The 21,207-nt window shown below is 39.9% G+C and overlaps 1 protein-coding gene across 3 annotated transcripts in view; it reads right to left on the bottom strand.

Annotated features, from left to right (window-relative positions):
* Positions 1 to 21,207, bottom strand: part of plekha7b (pleckstrin homology domain containing, family A member 7b) — a 76,338-nt gene that overhangs the window by 2,223 nt on the left and 52,908 nt on the right. Inside the window, exons 12-29 of one of the 3 annotated variants that reach the window (XM_028576163.1) lie at positions 20,513 to 21,053; positions 16,887 to 16,970; positions 16,329 to 16,463; positions 15,385 to 15,438; positions 14,618 to 14,701; positions 12,240 to 12,311; positions 10,996 to 11,076; positions 10,696 to 10,845; positions 10,056 to 10,157; positions 9,676 to 9,787; positions 9,248 to 9,456; positions 7,632 to 7,823; positions 7,430 to 7,544; positions 7,201 to 7,292; positions 5,625 to 5,846; positions 4,065 to 4,292; positions 3,068 to 3,201; positions 2,560 to 2,708 (exon numbers count right to left, since the gene is read on the bottom strand). In XM_028576163.1, the coding sequence (XP_028431964.1) occupies positions 2,560 to 2,708; positions 3,068 to 3,201; positions 4,065 to 4,292; positions 5,625 to 5,846; positions 7,201 to 7,292; positions 7,430 to 7,544; positions 7,632 to 7,823; positions 9,248 to 9,456; positions 9,676 to 9,787; positions 10,056 to 10,157; positions 10,696 to 10,845; positions 10,996 to 11,076; positions 12,240 to 12,311; positions 14,618 to 14,701; positions 15,385 to 15,438; positions 16,329 to 16,463; positions 16,887 to 16,970; positions 20,513 to 21,053 (2,756 nt within the window). Of the gene's footprint in view, positions 1 to 2,559; positions 2,709 to 3,067; positions 3,202 to 4,064; positions 4,293 to 5,624; positions 5,847 to 7,200; positions 7,293 to 7,429; positions 7,545 to 7,631; positions 7,836 to 9,247; positions 9,457 to 9,675; positions 9,788 to 10,055; positions 10,158 to 10,695; positions 10,846 to 10,995; positions 11,077 to 12,239; positions 12,312 to 14,617; positions 14,702 to 15,369; positions 15,439 to 16,328; positions 16,464 to 16,886; positions 16,971 to 20,512; positions 21,054 to 21,207 lie in introns of all 3 variants that reach the window. The other 2 variants (XM_028576172.1, XM_028576179.1) reach the window with 2 other exon arrangements.

Genomic DNA, 21,207 nt, shown 5'->3' with positions numbered 1-21,207 from the left:
AGCATGCAGTGAGGTGCAGAGCACACACGAGCCCGTGTTAGAGAGAATTAGTGAGGCCTCGAAAACATTAGCACAGTAAAACATGCAGTTAGGCCTTACTTTATTTCTCGGATTAGACAAACGTGTAGTGAATTCCGTTGCTTAGAGGAGAGGGAGGCGCCAGAGATACAGTAGAAATCGTAGAAACAGGAGGAAGAGGAGGGAGAGGAGGAGGCGGAGGAGGGGGTGGAGGAGGAGGGGTGGGGATGTTAGCCTGTGGTGGAACTACGGAGGAGAGGACAGAAGGAAAACAGAGAAGGAGAACACAACATTGGTTTGTTAGTCGAATGGCCAGTCCTGGGACAGTTTTAAAGCCACAATGAAGGCTGAAACTGGTTGAAAACCACATCAAAGTTTTGTTTTTTTCTAAAAGGAGACACAACCACACTTACACTTCCCGTGTTCTATGTACCGTGGAACTCGGGGTGGGTGACATGGATAAAATCTAATATCACTTTATGCGTGTATGTTTCTGGAAAGTCCGTTTTTTTGTTGAAATAACCAATAGGAATGTCTATGTTTTTATGCCACCGCACCAGCAAACAAATGTCCACTTGGCCTCAAGGATGAACGGATTCGATTTTGCTGGTCAAAGGTCACTGTGACCTTACAAAACAGCTTTTTGGCCATAACTATCGCTATCTATGACAACATTACCCACAAATGTCTCACAGGAGAAAATGATGAAGTAAAGACGTTTATATCCTACTTTTGCAAAAACATAACTCAGGAACTGAAGGGGAGACATTTGGTCGGATACTGAATTGGTGACACTAATCTTGAAACTGTGGAGATAAATCTGCTACTAATTTTCTCAAATTAACTAATAATTTTGTCTATAAAATGTCAGAAAATGGCGAAAATGCCTATCATCATTTCTGAGTCTTCAAATGTCTTGTTTTGTCAGGCCATCGGTTTAAAACCCCAAAGTATTACCGTAAGTTTACTATCACACATGACACAGAAAAGCATTCAATCCTTTCATTTGAAAAGCGTAAACCTGCAGAAGTGTGCCCCTTTTACTTCAATTAGCGATTATCAAATTAGTTGCAGATTAATATTCTGTCGATACAGGTGCCCCTCTCTTACTTAGGAATGTGAAACGATCCATAAGTGTACACAGAACAAACATAACATACATGCAAACGTATGGGCTTTTGTTTTTACCAGATTTTAGGTGTGTGCTGATGAAATAGTTAGTGACATCAACAATGTCATGCGTTACCAAACAGTGACTGAATTGAAGGTATTTGATAAGAAGAAAGTCAGTAGGATGGTAAATGTTGCTAGTTAATCTCTTTTGCACCATTAGTTGTTTGAGACTTATTGTGATCTGTACGCAGTGAAGTGCTTTATTATTATTATTATTATTATTATTATTTATCATTTAAATATTTAATCAGCCTAAACAAGAAGAAAGCAATGACTAGTTGAAGAGGCACTACACAAGGAAGTTTATTTGATGGATCATTAATATTTGTAGATAATTTAATTCCTTTCAATATCCCTGACAAGTAATTACAAAAAAATACCAATTTAATGAACCATTTAGAATAACAAATTCAACAATCAAAAACACCTTTTTAATATATAACACATACTTGCAGTGCCGCGTATTCCTTCTTTTATGCTGGCATTATTGAAGTCTCTCATGCATAATACCGTGAAAAAAACCCTTCTTTTAATTCAGGGATTTGAAAGCGCATCTGCATACCTTACTTTAACACCAAAGGGAGAGAAAGTCATTGATTCAGTCTCCACTGACAAGATGCCACCAGTTATATTCTCTGACATTTCTTTATGCTGGAAATAATGTTATAATTGTTGACTTTGCCTCACTATGCATATTAAGCTTCCACACACGCTGACAGCTTGTGTGTTACTGTGGGTGACAGATATTTGTCTGTGTGTGTGTGTGTGCATGCGTGCGTGCACATATGTGTGTGAGTGAGGCAGACAGGCTGACAATCTGCTGCAGCTACAGTGAAAATGAACTTGCCTGTCTGCTGTAGAGTATGAAAGAGATGAAAAGTGAGCGCAGTGTCTTTTATGAAGGTTCAGAGCTACGTTCAAAGCAGCAGCAACGGTATGAAGGAGAGTAGAGTTTGACTGGGTCATTGATCAGCACACAAAATGGCCTCATCAAGATATTCCTCCCCTGCCTGAAAGATTCTACACGTATTGCAATTAGAGACTATTTGAGCTCCTAAGCAGGAATAATGTTCAGTTATTAGAAAATGAACAGCCTTATTGCTTGACTCTGCACCTTAATCCCTTCTCATCTCTACTCCGTCAATCCTCTTTATCCCTTGTTGAACCAAAATATGTTAATGTGATACCGGGAGAAAAATTTTACTGGTGCATTTTTTTCTTTTTTTTGGCAGATATAGTAATTATTTCTGTAAGTGTTTCTGTGGAATAATGATTTTTACATCCTTTATAAAGCAAATATGTATTACCTTCAACAACCTATAGGCTCAAACGAAGAGAAAATAATTTGAAATTGTATAAATGACCAACCTGTGACTAGTTTACTCTTGAGCGAGGCCTCCGACGCGAGAGCGTAGGACATGGTGATGATCCTCTCCTGCTCCTGTAGAGCTGAGTCAAGAGCCACTAGCCCAACCTCTGGCTTGTCCACAATCACTGTGGGTGCTAGGTTTTGCACACTGTCCCGTGCACAGAAAAATGAAACACCAAATTGACAAAACATGATGATGATGATGATGATGATGATGATGATGGTAATAATGTGGAAACACATTGATTTCTGTAAGGGTGTTCTCTTGCCACCTGCAGGGATGTCAGACAGAAGCCTGAGCTACAGCTCAGTGCCTTTGAAGGTGGTGGGAATTTAGCTTACTTAAGGACTTGTCTGTAGGGTGAATGATTGCCAACAAAGGGCTTGAACTTTAATATTTTGGTTAAACTGGTTATTTGGCTCATTACAAGGCCTTCCTGAAACCCCAGAATCAGATATGTATCAGCAACACTTAAATGCAAAATCACTCATTATCATTTTATTTACCTGGACTTTGCCAAGATGCTTTTGATGCGCTCCACCTTACGATTACGATCCTCCACCTCCTGCGGACTGAGAGGCTCCTCAGGCTCTGAATCCACATAACGCTCTGGGATCAACACTTTCTGAGGCTTAGAAAGCTACACAAAACAGATAGTGTGTGTTTAGGTCTGAACTGCTTCATCATCATCCTTGCTACCAGGTCACCCCAAAAAATAGTCTATCTACATGCACAGATGAAGGATATGCAGACGGATGTACCGTAAGATCGATATATAACTCACTAAGCCAAGCCTACAACAAGGAGTTAAACTGTTCTTGGACATTTACTTGGTTAAAACGGCAAAGAATATTTGATTTAACATCAGGGACCAGACAGAATTTAGGATAATAGGTTAGGGCTGTAAGCATGGATTGCGACAGTATTTTATTCAACAGATCATTATTTGTAATTAAGTTAAGTTAGTAAGAAATGTTAGCTATCTGTCTGTTTTCATTCTACATCATTTGTCTGCCTCACAGAATAAGCACCAGTCACCTCAACAAAAGGGGGAATAAAACCTGCGATCAAGTTCAGGCTAAAAGTGGAGGAAATATTCAACTTTGTTCTGCTTATGGGAGCTTGTGGACTATACTGTAGTTTTTTTATTGGTTTTATTTTTCATTTAACTTTACTCTCTAGCTTGATTGAGGTCGAGGTGATGAGTTCAAAGCTTTTAATGAATTCAAGGTATTTTCTTGAATTTCTGCATTTAGAAAATATAAAAAAGGATTCTAACACCCAAATCAGTTAGACTGTTATTTTTAGTCAGCTCTTATTGTCCAAATTTTTTATTTGAGTGTACAAAATGTTTTTTTTACTTTTTGGACTTTGGTTACACAAACTGCAGCTCTTTTTTTGTCCTTAATTGAGCATGATGTTTTTCTTTCTACCGTTAGCATATTTATGTATTTACATTAAACTCATCAGCTGTATTTCTTCGCTGGGACAAAGATAACTTACCTCTTTGTTAAGGTCCAGGTCATAGTCTAGTGGTTCCAGGTCGACCTCATGGGAGGGAGGGGTTGTGGCCGTGGAGCGCAGGGTCAGCCATTCGTCAGAGTGCGAGCGGGGTCTCTCTTTGTGCTCGGGAGGTCTTTCCTCTCCCTGAACGTTCCTAACTCCCTGTGCCTCCTCCCCCTGAACAGCCCTCTCGAGCAACTGCAGGTCAAACTCCTGCTCTCTCTTCCACTGGACAACGCACAAAGGAAAAACATAGACTGTGAAACAAATTACATGATGCTGCCATCAAGCACTTAAATTAATTTGAAAATTACTTGTTTCACTTAATTTAATGTAATATGTATTGTACAACACACTAGTTATCACAGGTATGCTAACATGATTTTAAAGGGTGCAGAGAGAGAGAGAGAGAGAGAGAGAGAGAGTGTGTGTGAGTGTACATGTGTGAAAAAGGAAAAAAAGGAGCATGCATCGATTGAGTATGCATGCATATGCTCTCTAATCTAATCTGTAAATTCTCTACAGTGATAAAGACTGCAAAATGTCACTGACACAAACAGGAAACATCACCTCACTCATACTGATAAAAGTTTCCCCAAACACAACCATACTGAATATAATCAGATAAAAAAATATAATAAATACAAAGAACATGGCAATATGAGTCCATTAGAAAATAATGTTTATTTATTTGCAAGCATTCACATTTGAAAAAGGGATCGTCTTATAACTAACCATTAATTAGCAGATTAAAAAACTGAGTAAACACTGAAATCACTTTAACCAATGTTTTGATATGAAATGGATGTCATACACATTAGTATTGTCTAAATAAAAGGCTTCCTCTCACAAAGACTGTAAAGTGGTAAATGGGAACAGTAGGCAATGTTCCATTAACACTCAAAACATCTTTATTTTCATTCAAGTGAAGAAAAAGCAAGAACGATGCCATGATTAAGTTGACATGAATAGCCTTAAATAGGTATTGCTCAGTCTATGTCAAAACAGTCAGTAGAAAATAAGTAGGCACTTTTTTTCTCTTACTCTCTTTCTCTCTCTCACACAGACGCACAAAAAGCACAAAGCACAAACCACTACTAAAGAGTAGAAAAGAGAATGGTAGTATGGTAAAAAAGAGAATGTTAGGGTCTAACAAGTATAATGGGACAACAACAATAAAAACAGAAATTGATGAATGTGAGGGGTAGATGGCATTTAAGGCCTGTGTCTGAGGTAATTAGTGTGTTATGTGTTTGTTAATGCTAATGTTATTAGTATATGTGGTTTCCTGCTGTGACAAGTCAAAATGTCTGCCGTGAAAAGGCCTATTACAGTAAAGTCTGAGAACAACATGCATGAATTAAGCAGTTAGAGCCACTCAGTGAATTACTATACTGCACTAATTGAATGTATTATTATCAACTTAATGTCGTTATAATGTCAGGAACTGAAACAGACTACACTGAGTAAAGGCACGCATTACTACTGTAGATCGCCACTCTCAGTTTGATTGTTGTCATGCATGAGAGTGTGACATGTGATACTGTTCTAGTAACATACTGATCCCAAGTCTGCTGAAAGTGGGCGTGAGGATGAGGACGAGCTGCGCGAGGATGGAGAGGCGTGGCGGTCTCCGTGGCTCAGGGTGCGTTTGCGCTGGCGGACGAGGGCCTTCTGGTGCCTCTTCATCCTCTCCAACTGCTCATCAGCACTCATCTTCCCACTCTGCTGCTGCGCCGGGTCCCCAGAGTACAGACGCTCCAAGGCACTTTTTGGTCTCTCCTAAGAGGAGTGGGAGGAAAGAGAGTGGATAACACGAGCAAAAGGTACAGCAGAAGGCAAAGAAGTAGAAGAAAATAATAACAAACCTAAAATGAAGGTAAAAGCTAATGTTAGTTTTCACAACTGAGACATTTCTGAGGTTGCAATTGGAGCATAGAGAAAGATTTAGATGCACAGTGTAAATAACAACCTGTGTAAAAAGTTTCCAGTCCCACAAATGCTTATTTCCTGTGTCTGCTCTGGTTTCCTCCTGCTATAAAGACATGCATGCTAGGTAACATCCTAGTATTCACTGGCATTACAACTGCAGTTGGTCCCCGGGTGCTGGACTATAGCTGCTGACAACTACTAATTAGTTAAGATTGGGTTAAATGCAGAGGATACATTCCTCGTATGTGTACTTGGCAAATAAAGGAAAAATGAACTCACTGAGGAAGACTTCCAGCTATGTTTGATAGCGAGAAGTATTAATGTGATCTCCAAATATCAAAACATTTAACTCTCGATTAATTAATTCATGAATTTCAGTAATATCATCTTGAACTGAATGCAAATGTTTTGCAAATTGATCTTAATGCCTTAATTAAAAAAATGAGGAAAAATTCAATCTTTAAGGACACCAATTTTCTTTGTGAATGAATAATGTATCGTAAATAAATAAATGTTCTTCCTTAAAATACAGGGGCATATGTTAAATTCCCATAGAGGCAGGCAGATTTTTATTTTCATATTTCATGGATCCAGGATACTATGCATCCTGATAAAGTTCCATTGGCCTTTGGAATTAAAATAGCCCCCCCACATCATCACATACCCTTCACCATACCTAGAGATTGGCATGGGGTACTTTCCATAAAATCATCTCTCAATGCGAGTCAAACCAGCTATTAGGCTAACTGAAATAAAGCCATGCCAATCTCTAGGTATGGTGAAAGGTATGTGATGATGTGGGGCTATTTTAAGGGAACTTTATCAGGATGCATAGTATCCTGGATCCAGGAAATAAAAATAAAAATCTGCCTGCCTCTATGGGAATTTAACATAGGGGTGTACTTACTTATACCCCCTGTATTTTAAGGAAGAACATTTATTTATTTACGATACATTATTCATTCACAAACAAAATTGGTGTCCTTTTACTGTTGGAATTTTCCAAATTTTTTTAATTAAGGCATTAAAATCAATTTCCAAAAGATGATTTTTTTATTCCTCTTTTTAGTCAACTTTAGCATGGGTATCCTAATTTTTTCACAAGACTGTATACTACTGTCTCTGTGTCGTCTCTCCACTGCTTTGGGTGCCCACTTTTGATTCACTCCATATGATTTGATTTTTAGTTCATTCTGTGCCTCACCTTCACGCCGGCAGCTGAGGCTGCTCTTCGGAGGGTCACATATGAGGAGATGCTCGAAGACTGATTTAGCCTAAGCGAGGAGCCAGCCACTCCTGAGGGAAAGCCAACAAACATTAAAACACCGTTCTCGACTAAGCAATATAGCCATTTTTTTTGGCCAACATTTTTTAACATAATAAATATGCTACAGCTAACTAAATCTGTTCTACTGGCTCTATCATTCACATACCTCTGCTTGGTAACGTCTGGTAACCGGCACGTCCAGATGATACTACAGTGATGTGGCTGGAGCCGTCTCCAGCTCCCATAAGCTCTGGATCGCTCAGGAAAGGCCTAAGTTCTACCTGTGATTCACAGACAGAGATTAGAAACAGATGAGAAACTTCAATTTAGACGTTTAAGCAGCACAAACACATAAATACTGAATGTACCTTACTGTCTCCATTAGTGAACTGGCCAATCTCTCTGTCCCTTTTGCGTTCATCTGACTGTCGCTTGAGGCCGCGAACAGAAGTGTGTCTGATGACCGTTGTCTCCCGGGGCAATGGGGGCACAGCAGGGGGATGCTCATCAGGGCTGTAGAGCTGAGGTAGAGGAGGTCTGGGAGGCACATCTTCCTCACCCTGCACACAGAACTGGGAACTGTTAACTACTAATCAATACTTAAAATGACAAACAAGCAGCTACCTCACATTGTTCTGTGACATCAGTCCTTAATATAAGACCACAAAACCACTAATGAATATCTGATGCTATATACAAATTTGTGGACACTTTCTATCCCCTTGTTTCCTGTCTGTTGTCTCTATACTATCTGCTCCAATGAAGGCAAAATGGCAACAAAAGTAATCTTAAAATAACAAAACTAGAGCTATATATAGATAGCGATGACATTATTAGTTAATTAATCATCATTAATCAGTTGATCAAAAGAAAATTCATAATCGTTTGAATCATTTGCTGGGCACAAATGCTAAACATTCACTGATTTCAACTTTTCAAATGTGAGGATTTGTCTCTCAAATTGAATAACCTATGGGTTTTGGACTGTTGGTTCTATAAAACAAGCAATTTGAATTTGAATTCAAATGAGAAATTGTGATTTTTTTTACTTATTTTCTGACATGTTCTTAACTGAACAATTAATTTATTGATGGAAAAAATAATTGACGGACTAAGTTATAATGAAAATATTTGATAGTTGCAACCCTTAAAAGTGCCCATATTATGAAAAAAACACTATTTCTGGGATTTGGGGTGTTATTTTGTGTCTCTGGTGCTTCCACACACAGTGAGATACAGGTTTCTGAATGTGTCCTGCCTTCAGTCTCCGGGTGAGCTGTTCAAAATCTGCAGGGCTTTTTACGTCACTAGCCGAAAACGAAGGGGCTAACCGTAGCATGCTAGCTCTAGCATGCTAGCTCGTTCTCAATGGCAAAACACTGCTACAACACACACTAGTTCACCATAATCTACAAATAACTACTTACATGTCCCTGTTCTGCAGGTATTCCACGCAAAGTTGGAAGTGCGCCCTCGTTTAGAAGAAGTCTCCCAGCTAATCCTGCCTTGTGACTGATGGAAGTTGTTTAAACAGCTAGCTAGCGGATATGATCCTTACCTAGCTACTGCGCATGTGTGACTGCCAACAAAGATGTTACAGCAATGAGATGTCTCACTCTGTAGCTAAAACAGAGACCTGAACACAGGGTGAAAAGAGGAGCTGCAGCAATGTGCAGTACAACAAAAATATGGTGTTTTTTGAAAATTAAACCACGTATGTGTACCAAAATGCAATTATGAACCTGAAAATGAGCATAATATGGGCGCCTTAAACTAGTGCTGAAAATGGAAACACTGTTTTTTGTAAGGCATCATGCAATAGTTTTGATCGATCACAGTTGGTTACACAATTAGAGATGGCGTATGAAAACTGTGTGTAGTTTAGCCACACAAGCTGCATAGTACAAAGACTTTATGCAACTTTGTTTTTCATACAAAACGTTTTTGTAAGAACCAGCTGACTTTTGTTGCAGGGGTCACTCACCCATTTCAGTCCACTGGTAATGGTTGCATCCACCCAGTGGTGTAAGGGCTGATGGCTGGGGCTGGAGGAAAGGGTGGGGGTGTGGCTACTGGGGCTGAGGTGGGGGCTGTGCTGCTGTTGCTGCTGGGAAAATCTCATCTCTATAGCAGACGGGCTCCCCGACACAGAAGGCACTGATGACGCCGAAACTGAAGGCACAAATTTCCTCTCTGGGGAATTCGATGTACATGAACACGTAACATGAATACACACACGCTGTAAAGACAGTGCTTTCTTTTCTCATGGGAAATGTTTAAGGCATTAGTATCGAGTATATGATTAAGAGCTTTATTGGTGAGATACAGTAGCAAGACCACATGGTTTGTACTGCATTGCACAGACAGCAAATATATTTTGCTGCGTATACATGAAAGCTCCAGGAGTCTCACCTGGGTTGGTAACAGAGGAGATAGTGACTTTGTAGTTGGCTTTACTGGTGCTGAGGCCTGCGATAACATCCTCAATTCTCCACAGCTCTTTTCTGATCTGGACTTTCTCTTTCTGCTCAAGGAGAAAAACACAAATCTACATAGACACATTTTCTTTAACACACTGACAAATTACTTGTGTACCAAGGCAAAGTCATTTTTGTTGCCAAAATATAGTTTATAATTTGTAGCTGCTCCTCTGAACAGATATCAACCACACATAATTCTTAGCTTTGTCTATGCATATCAAATCAGTAGTCAGTAACTCATTCCCACACACACCCAACTATGAGAGTAAATGACTGCTTGTGTGTGTTAACAGAGATCACTGAGCCACAGACCTGAGAGAGATCGCTGCGGTTCATCTGTCCCTGCAGGGCCGACTTCAGCCAGTCCACATCTCTCTCCAGCCGGCTGTACTCATTCCACGCGTTTTCCATCTCCTGCAAAACCACACAGAACAGACTCCATGTTATAATAAGACAAGACATAGCTTTCACATACAGTACTCATCTCATGAGCCAATGCTTCTTTTCAAACTCGTCTTTTTGTCATTTTAACTCTAACTCTTAACTAATATTTTGAATGTCAATAAACATTTTGACTAATTTTCAGAGTGACAGATAAATGTACTTATGAGTTTATTTGTGGCCTCAGGTTTATCCCCGAGCACTTCTTTTGAAAGTCACAGTCAACCTGAAACATTGTGCCAATTGCTGAAACCAACCGAAGGGAACAGCTAAAAATAGAAGTGAACATCTTGTTTACAGCCAATAAAAACATACTACAAATGGCAGCATGTACTTGTATGTACTAGTGAAGACAGTAAGTAGTTTGATTCAGAGCATGTTACCTGCCAAACCTAAATGAACTACGTTGAATGGGCCACATTGCATATTTTAACAAATAAGTCAAAGAAAGAAAGGCATTTATTTTTTTATTATAAGCATAGTCTACTTGTGAGTGCAGCTTGTATCTTACTGTGGAGACTTGAGATATTTCCGCCCTAATGTGCACCACATCCTCTTGTAGTAATTTCTGCTGATAGGCAATCTTCTCAGCATGGGCTGGCTGAGCTCTGTACTGCTCCATCTGCTGGTGGGAAACATCCAGCACAGACTCCAGCTTGTCCTAGATAGGGACATGAGACAAACCGTCATAACACAAGAAGCATTTATAGACCACGCTAATACACCAATACAGGCAGAACACACACATAAAAATACTTTACACATGCAAAAGAAAAAAAGCTAATTCTCTATATATGCGTAAAACAAAAACCTTGTCCTCCTTCAAAGTGCGTATCCTGGCCTCTAGCTCCTGTAGAATCTTGTCTTGTTCACACAGTCGACTTAATTTCACCTTAACAAAAAAAACATATTGAAACAATAGAATGCAGGAAAACAAAGAATAAAATCTACAATTACCTCTCTTTCTTATTGCCCTCTAATAGTACCACGTATAGTAAAGACATAATGCAACAGAAAAACAGGAGAGATAAAACAGTGACTGGGCTGATGAGATACAGCATGTGTTTACAGCAGAGGTTGACTGTTTCGTTCTAGTCTTCGTTCAACTATATTGTAACAACGCAGCCAGATAAGATGAATTGATCCTCTGCTGCCGTCTTCGCTGTCTGTAAACATGTCAATAAGGCTCATCTATGTAAAAAGCCCAGAGGAATTCCTCTCATCAGCGCAGCGAGAAATATCAAAAGGCTCTATACTGTCTAGTTTGGGGGAGAGATCTGGTGATACCCATTATGAGTAATCATAATCAAAAATCCATATTTTCAAATCCACTTTTGGAGAAAACCGTGTTTATTGAGAGTGACAGATTTGTTTTCCCAGAAATGGGTTATGTGTTTATGAAAACAACATAAGACTGCCTAGTTCACAGTCTTTCTCACACAGTGATTTATTTCTCAGATCTATTCATCATTCTGTTCAATTAATAATTAAGCTGTTTTTATTTTGCTGCCATATATTGTTGTTTTTAATTGCATGAAATATTCATTGTTCAGACAATTTACTGGCAATTTCTTATAAATTGTTAAAGTGGAACAATGCTAATGATGAAAAGCCAGGACATCCATCTTATTTACCTCTATTCAGCAGAAAACAAAGAATGAGAAAAGCAGGGTCAGGCAAATCAAACTGAAAAATTTAACAGCTCAACATCTAAAACTCCCATTACATGTATTTTTCCCTTTAAATTGCAGGGAGGAAAATTAAAGCTGTGGTCGATACTCTCAGGCCCTCCCTGTGCAGTGTAGATGGGTGTCCCCACAGTGTTGCAATGTACATACGTTCTCTTCCCTCTGCAGCCTCTGTTTACCACAACTTAAGAACACACACAGACAAACCACGCTAAAAACACAGTGAAGTCAGACTAAAGTCAACTGCTGCTTTGTAGTGGATTGTTAGAAGTCAGAAATGGAGATCTTAAAGAAAAGGAAGAGATAGATAAACAGGGTGCTTATCGGACTGTTTCTTTAAATCCTGAGAACATAATGATACACTTACATCAGCATCACTTTCTGCTATTTTCACAGGCCTTGATGGTCTTTCTGTTTTTAAACTCTCCCGTCCAGTAACCTGAAATACCCAATAGCCACAAATAAAATCAAATGTTTATTATTAGTAATCAAATGACATATTTTGAAAACCTTTACTTTAATACTTCCAGTAAACGGACTACAAAACTACAAACAGCTGTGTGGATTTTCAACATAACACGAGACTGCTACACAAATCAAGCTGGATGGATCTAGATAACATGATGGGGAGGAAAATCACATAACCCAAAAAAAAAGCATGAGCTGGTATAACAAAACTTTGTGCAGAAGTGCAACAGCATTAATGCAGAGAGTTTCTGCATCTTTGTTTTCCGAGAAACTCTAAAAACCCCAAAGCTGCTCTTTTCTGGCTGCCTATTACTTTAAGTAAGGTAAAGAATCAGGTCTTTTATTCTTGAAATGCAGACTTTATGATCCATCTTGGTTTACATTGGAAATTAATTTTATAATTAAAAAAGAGCTACAATGTGTCACCTGGGTAAATGTTAAACTAAAGGGCCTCTAGTATCGTGATGGTGTGGTAAAGCAGTATGTATTTGCTGGCAGAGAGAACAGTGACAGTGTGGGCAAAGCCAGTGGTAAGAGACGGAAAAGTAATGAGCTGTGTGTGTGTTCCACCAACCATGGCATTATGGATATCATGGACCTAATTACAGTTTAACATAACTTTGTTTAAGATGTGCAAAATTTCAGTCAATGAGATCAATTTACTTTGAGACACCATCATCTTTACATGAGTCTACAGAGATGTTAGCGCATCTGTAAAGCTGTACTTAGGAACAGCGGTGCTTTGAGTTAAATGCTCACATCAGCATGATATAACATGCTCACAATGACAATTAAAACATGCTGATGTTAAGCTGGTATTACGTTTACCATGTTCACCATCTTAGTTTGGCATGTATTTGGTGATAAACCAAAGTATTAGACAAATAAAAAATTTGACCTGATGACCAAAGTTATTACATTTTATTCTGAAGGTGGCATAAATGTACTGTATGCACCAAATTTAATGGCAGTCCACCCTTTAGTTGGTGAGATATTTCAGTCTGGACCAAAGTGGTGGACTTACCGAAAGACAGACATTGCTTTGCTTTGAGCCATGCCACTAGCATGACTACTTGCCGCTAAATTAGTATTTAGTTTCTTCTTAGTTAACCAATTCCATTTCCATGTGCATAAAAAGTAACAAGTAAATAGTGCTGAATCATAAAAAAAATAAAATAACTTGGAGCGTTTGTTTACTTACTTTCTATTATATCCCGAAATGGACTTACAGTAATACATATCTGGTCGGGTTTAGTTTCTTTACACTGAGCTTAATATACTTTCTTCTTTTATTCTTCTTCTTTGATTCTTATAATTTATAACATCACTATTATGAAGTACTGTTACAGGATCTTATGTTTTTCTGTAATCAGTTACATTTTTATATTTCTCTCTTTTGCTCTCAATATAATAATACAGGGACTGTCAGTCTGTGCGTCCTATCACAAGGTTCTCCAGATAACAGGGCAGAGATTTGTCTGCCAGTTATCTGTCAAAGTTAGTAATGCATGAAGCTGAAAAGTGTGGGTGGAATATTTATAACACACCCACATCAGGATCACCACACTCAGGACAGCGTTAAGGATCACTGCGGATAGGAGACTCAGTTAAAGGGGCATTCCACCTATTTTACATGTCAAAGTCAATTACTAGTCATGTGGAGTACTACACAGCCTGTGAGAACAGTTTTATTATGTATTCTGTGGTTCAGAAGGGAGTTTTGTCAAGTCTGGAAAAAATTAGTGATCACCATGATATCCTAGCTTGGGCTTGGAAACTAAAAGTTTTTAAAAGAAAGATTTTTAGCACTTTTTTTCCTCAAGTTTGCCAACTTAACATTGTGTAAGTGCAATACTAAGTTTCTGTAGTACTCTTACAAGACCACGATGAACACACACCGTTATCGTCCGTTTCCAGCAGCTACCACGATGAAACTAGAGGCCCTAAAATGTAAGTTGTCATTCTGCCAGTATATTTCTTAAAGAGCACCACTGGGTCATCTCTTATACTTTAACAAGCAAAACAAAACCAAACTGAAGATGTAAAACAGACATTAAATACATTCACAAATGCTTAAGAGCATGCAAGGAAGCCCTTTGCCATTCCAACTTCCTCCCCATTATCTCAAATCCCATAGCAGTGTTAGAGTATCAGGCAGTGAATGATCAGATCAAGGTATCCATGTGCAAAATCTTGCATAATTTCCAGGGATGCATCACATTCCTTTTGAAAAGCAGTGGAATGGTCTGTTTCACTTTGTATGCACACCGTCCTTACATTCCAACAGTACCCAAAACTCTGTGGAGTGGAGTTTTCAAACACATTGTGTACTGAAACGATCATCGGGTCAATACTTTGGATCTGTTTTGAAACAGGAAATGGAGAGGAGTTACAGGATGTACTGTACATCGTTAGATGCCCTCCCTCCATTCGAAAACACAACCCAGATTTCTAATTAACGCATTAAGGTATTAAAAACATACAAATCAATTAAAATGCTTTGCACGTGTGTAAATGGAGCATATGCCAATAGCTAGCTAAATGAGGCTAAAGCTTGCTCAAATACAGCAGTAATAGGCCTTTGCAGTTTGTTTGTAACACTCACACAGGAATTGGAGTTCACATGACTAAAATATTTTTGAAATTCAGCCATGTGCTTATAAAAACTTCAATTCCCATCATGATGAGCTTAACATCAACATGTGTTAGGATGACATAACTGCATCAAACCACTGCATCTGAAAGTACTGTACTATCACCCAATGGAAAACAATGTGAGGAACTGAACATCAGTCACATTGGACTATGTGTTGGATATACCAGCTTATTAATAAAAAAACATGCTTTTTTTTAATCCTCAAATGAATAATTTACATAATAAGAAGACAGTTAAAAGACATCATAAGGAGACAGTAGAAAGCACAGCGCAGAACAGGGAGGCAGATGTTGGAGGCAGCAGCAGGAGAACAAGATTGCAGTCCAGAGAAGGGAGATGGAGAAGAGGATGAAAAAGATAAAGTGCCATTTACTTTGTTGGGGCCCACCTTCAGATCTAGATACTCCAGGTCCTTCTTCAGTTGTATGTAAGTATCATCAGCCTTTGAATGAGCAGTGGAGAGATAAATCATTTGAAATGAAGCTGCAAAGGAGAATGGGTTACCAGATGACTCCTAAGGCCTTTATTTGCTGTTCAGGCTTTGCTAACAAAACTTTAATTAACTTCAGCCCAATTACAGTTTACTTTTCTACCTCTGTATTTGTATCTGTCGTTAGTAAAGCCAAACTGTAATTAGGTTATCGTTTCATTTTTGAACTGGTTTAATGCCTCATGTTTGACCTCATACATAACTGAGCAACACAGGTCTTGTGTGTGACCTGTGGTCAAACCGAGTGTTTACATTTCTTCATAAGCATGGAGGATGGCCAGAGAATGGTTGGATGTTAGAAACTGGGTGGGGTTGTCATTACTGAGCACCGTTGCAGCTTCACTGTGGTCTGCTAGTCTTAACAGGCTCATAGGGGAGACTGTGGCCTGATGGCTGCTTCAGAATGAGAACACTAAGGGACAAAGATTGATCAGAGCACACAAGAGACAAATGTCTTCTTGTGGCGGTGCAAGCTTATACATCTATTAAAAAAGGAGAGTATAAAATGCAGTCACAGTTGACAAGCAATATGCTTCAAAAATGGTATATTCATTTTTACAAATACAATAAAACGAGCCTCTGAAAGCTTTTTCAGGTTTTGAACCAGGTGGATGAGTGACAACAACCATAAAGACACTAATCTGGACAGTCTGAAGTCGAATACAGCCCATGCCAAAATGGTTGAATAAACAAGACAACCAAGCAACACCAACAGACCACAAAGTCTTATGAATGACAGGGAAGTAATGTATGGGATTGGCTGGGGAGAGTGGGACCACAATGCACTGGCAGGGGTTGAAGTGTGCTGTGGAGAAGGTTAGGGAAGTACAAGGGCCCCTGACCTGCATGCTGGGGCCCAGAAGGCCGTTGTGCTGGTGGTGCTGCAGGTGAGCGAACGTATCACTCGGGCTATGCACACCAGCCATCTTGGCCTGGTGCCTCCGAAGCTGAATGAGGAGCAGAGTCAGCTCCTCTGGCTGCAGCCAAGCCCGGTTTTAGGGGCCGGAGGCCAGTGAAAGTGCAGAAGGATGAGAGAAAATACTTGAGAACCATCCAGGCAGTACAGTGGCTGAGCTACAGTAGCTGAGACTGGGAGGATGATTTATTGTGCTATCAGGGATTGTCTGAAGATTAGGGTTATCAGAACTGATAACACATTTCTACATTTAAACCAGCTTTATAGGGGTTCACAAAATCAGTCAGCTCCAGATTCTACATCTTGATAGTGTCACAGAGATAAGCCTCACAAATCTAATTTTGGAGTGAATTATTCCAGTTTATACCTGGATTGGCTGTTCTAGACTACTGGACTGGAAAGCTATGTTAATACCATATGACAGATATCTTTAATAATGAAACCAAGTTACTGTATGTTGCTAACGTAATAAAGAGAATCCTACCGTTTTGCCATGCAAGCTGGGTGCACTGACAGTGTGTGTGATGTAGCCCATGGCAGGCATGGACCTTCTCTCTATTTGGGAAGTCTGCAGAGAAACATAATTCATCAACTTGTTATTACAGATCCTATAGAGTCAAATCAAAAAGAATGTCTAATTAACTAAGTAATCTTGTCTTGAAAGTGAGAGTCAGACCACTCTATCACACTGAATCAAAGTTAATCCATTGCCTCCAAGTCTGCAAACAAATTTGACTTCACAGCAGATTTATTTTTTCATCTAGCCTTTTCTCCCTTTCATCACTCCTACTCTTATTCGAAACAAGGTGTGCCCTGAGTTTTAGATGCTACAGGGCTTGGGAAATTTGACATTTTTGCTTAACACACAGAATTAGCAAAAACCAGGCCCACTACAGAACCTTAAAAGGACACAAACAACAAGAGATTTAATTAACTACACATAAATTATACTAAACCTGCTTTCTTAAAATAACATTTGTTTGCTACCAGCAAGAGAAGCACTGTAAGCCATTCCCACTGAGATTCCCATGCCACTATTTTTTTGCTGTATAATAGGTTTTTTATTTAAATGCGAGATCAGAAGAAAGAGACTGTTGCTGATGTTTGAGATACAGTAGAGATGTTTATAGGGTGCTGAGGAGCCCTGGGCAAATTGGATTAGCTGCTAATAAAACATACTTCTTAATGATATTCCACAGAGGTATACAGATCGCTATTACTTAAGCGCACTCCAGCCATAGAGCATTATCAGCCTCAAAGAGATGCACCAAAACTAAGTTCATTGCAGACTAAATTTAGTTTCCATAAACATCACTCCCTTGGATCGTCTTGCATAGTCACACAGGGTTTTCCGTAATTGTGCATCACCATATTTTATGGTTATAATTAGTGTCTTAACACTCATGTGAATGATGGAGGAAACAGAGCATCTGTGACACTTTGTTTACTTGTGTAAGGCCAACGGGTTGGTTGTGAGGCTTGTGTGTATTGGCAAATGTGGTGATGGTTTGGCGGAAGATCTTTTCACATGTGGAGGGTGTGGTGGGAAGACAGCGCAGGGTGTGGATGACAGGACGGCCTCTCGCTCTGTCTCCTGCGGCGGTGGTGGTGCTGTCTGAGCGCTACGACAGTTTGGGGAACAGCGGAGTAGCAAGCTTTTACTCACACACGCTCACACCACCTGTGGAGTGGGCCTGGGTGTGGACTGTGTGAATCTGCAAACGATTCACATTAGCATCAAAGAGGTCGGAGCCTTCTCAGGCTCTTCGTGTTAATCTTCCCATGGTGTTCTTGTGAGCTCACAACATCCTTCAAGTCGACATCAACAGATACCTCACATCCACTATCCAAAGCTACCGTGAGAATGAGACCTTTGTCATTTGGCTCCCTACATGTGAATCATCAAGTTTTGGTTCAGTCTCATGCCAATGACAGGCTACTGATGTTTACTGTGTGCCAGTATTACAGCGTTGAAGCACCAATGATGTATGAGTATCAGCACATAAATTCATCAAGGGTAGGACTTCCATCCATCCATTATATACATGTATACCCATTTATCCTGTGCAGGGTACACCCTGGACTAGTTGTCAGTCTATGGGGGTGGGACCCTAGTAAAAATTATATTTCCAAGTGTTTACTTTAACCGAAACATATGAAGTAAATCCCTCCAACCGAGTGTGACAGCAGTGTGATACCACATTGGGAACAAACCTTCTAGTGCCCCTTGCGAATCACCACTCCTCTTTGCCAGTTCGAGGGCATCCAAGACACACTGAAGAGATGTGTTAGCTAGGGCTGCAACTAACAATTATCTTTATAATCAATTAATCAATTAATATTTTTGTCTACAGAATGTCGGAAATTTGTTAAAATGCCCATCACAACCAACCTGATCCAAAGGTGACATATTCACATTGTTTGTTAAATTGGACCAACAGTCCAGAACTCAAATATATTTAGTTTACAGATGTAAAACACAGCAAATCCTCACATTGGAGAATTTTAAACTACAGAATGATTGATGATTTTCTTGAAAACAGACTTTCTGGGTAAATCTTGTCCACCACCACTGACCCACCACTGACTTGGCCAATGTCCAGTACATGTAGTTTAAATAAAAACTCAGTTGACTGTTCATTTTGGATTTGGAGAGCAGCATTGTGTCAGGCAGCTGTTACTGAGCAACTGGGACATGGTTATGTGTTTGCAATGCTAAAAAGAATAAACTACACTGACCATGTTCATCATAATGAATGAATATGTCAGGCAGTGCAATGGAATCACTCTTTTACTGTATGGGTTTTAATACATTTTGAATGACAATGCTTTTTGGTATGTGTTCTATATGGCATGGATGCATGAGCTATATTAGCCTGCGGCTACATTGACAATTTGTTGATATTGATAAAATAATATCAAATAAGACCAGCATTAACCCTTTAACTTTTTCTTAAGCCAATAACAATCGTCTTGGGTGGTCTACATTTCGGACGTGGCGACGGTGGCTCTGCAAAATGGTCTCGGAAAGGAACTTGTTATGGTGGTACATTTGCACCCCGCAAAAGAAAATGCCACATTCATTATTAAATTAAGTTAACTGTTCACACAATACAGTAACATGAGCTATTTAAATTAGCTGGATACATGGTTAAACGTAATTTGCCGATAGTAATCGATAGTTGATAGTAAGCCCCACTAATCAGTCCCAAAACGTCCCAGTTAAATGCCGTAAACATATTCTTTGTAAATCTTTACAATCATTCCCTGAAAGAACCAAGCAGACCTGCCTTCTTGCACGATCAAATTTTCAGCTTGTAGCTTGCTAGCTCGAAGTTTGTTGTTGTTTCACGAAACGAACAGAGTTTGAGAACGGCAACACACAAAGAGCGTAAGGCAAGGGACATCTGGCACGTTGCTGTCAGGCAATTCTCCTGGAAATGTACTTCAGCTGATCCAGACTATATGTTTGCTAACTTAGGCTTTAGTACAAAACAAATAGAACTTAGTTAACATCTGAAGCTGAAATGAAATATTAGAGGGATTAATAGAAACTAATTGAATTAAATGAATTTAAAGGTGCTCTAAGAGATGTTGGGTGACGTTACTTCTTGTTGACATTCAAAGTATTTTCAAGCAAAACGAAGACTAGCTCGCTCCTCCCTCCTCCTCATCCCGTCCCCTCCCTTCTGTGCTTCAGCGCACTAACCCCCCCCACACGCACCTAAATCCTTCTTGTCCGTTATTGGCTGAACACTGGAACACGGTTTGTGTATGTTTGCATGGTCCAGGTTGGACCACTTTGTTTTTGTTGGCGTGTGTGGACCCTAGGCTGTCTACAGCGGCCGTGTTTTTTTACAGTGCGTTTAGGGGACCGGCAACTCGCAGATAGTGAGGAGATGTTTGCTGTATGTGACAAAAAATGTTGTAGCCTAAAAAACGCTTGACATCGCTTAGAGTACCTTTAATACTCTCCATCGCAAAGTTTGATTGAAAAAAAAGTTAATTCATAAATTACAACGTTAAAGTAAATTGTTATCTAAATTGTCTGGGGAAGATTTCTGAGAGGCAACTCTTAACAATTTTGCCTAAAGTACGTAGGTGTCCTACCTTTGAAAGATGGGCACAAATATGGCCGGGCGAACTGGACCTTGTGCTGTCCCCTGGTGTCACTTCATCCAGGGGCCTGACTGTGCGTCTGTCTGAAGGAGTGTGGGGCCTGCGAGGTGACAGGGGTTTGAAGGAGGAGGGGACTGATGGTGGGACTTCACACGGAGACGGAGGGACAGAGATGGAACGTGGCATCTCCACAGTAACTCTAAAAGATGAAGAGTCTGTGAAGTTAGGGCCAGTGTAGATAGGAGCGGTGGGGCTGCCATGACGGAACTGCTGCCGCTGCTGCCACTCGTACAGCTGCCACACCATTCCCTCCTTGGTGGCCATGCGCTCGTCGGTGGACATGCGGAAGTGGCTAAGACGGTCATGGGCATACTTGTAGTCACTAGGCAGGTTGCATGTTGCTGGAGGAGAGTTGCTGCCAGACGGGAGACGGGGAGACTTTGGCAACGACTGATAGGTGGCATCCGATGTGCTGGCTTTGGGCTTTAATGGAGGAGTCCGCCGAGGGAGGTTGTACTCAGCAGAGGGACCACTGAGACAGAAAACACATGGATGTCTTACTTTTATATAAACAATTTCATCCTAGCTGTCCCAAATGAGAATGCTTTCTCTACATAAAGTAGAGCAATTTGAGCAATTCAAATATACAAGTCCCCTCATATTATTATAGCCACTAGAGGGAAGCA

Source organism: Perca flavescens, chromosome 1 (genome assembly GCF_004354835.1).
Source record: "Perca flavescens isolate YP-PL-M2 chromosome 1, PFLA_1.0, whole genome shotgun sequence".
Taxonomy (NCBI): Eukaryota; Metazoa; Chordata; class Actinopteri; order Perciformes; family Percidae; genus Perca; species Perca flavescens.
This window is presented reverse-complemented; position numbering and strand designations above follow the sequence as displayed.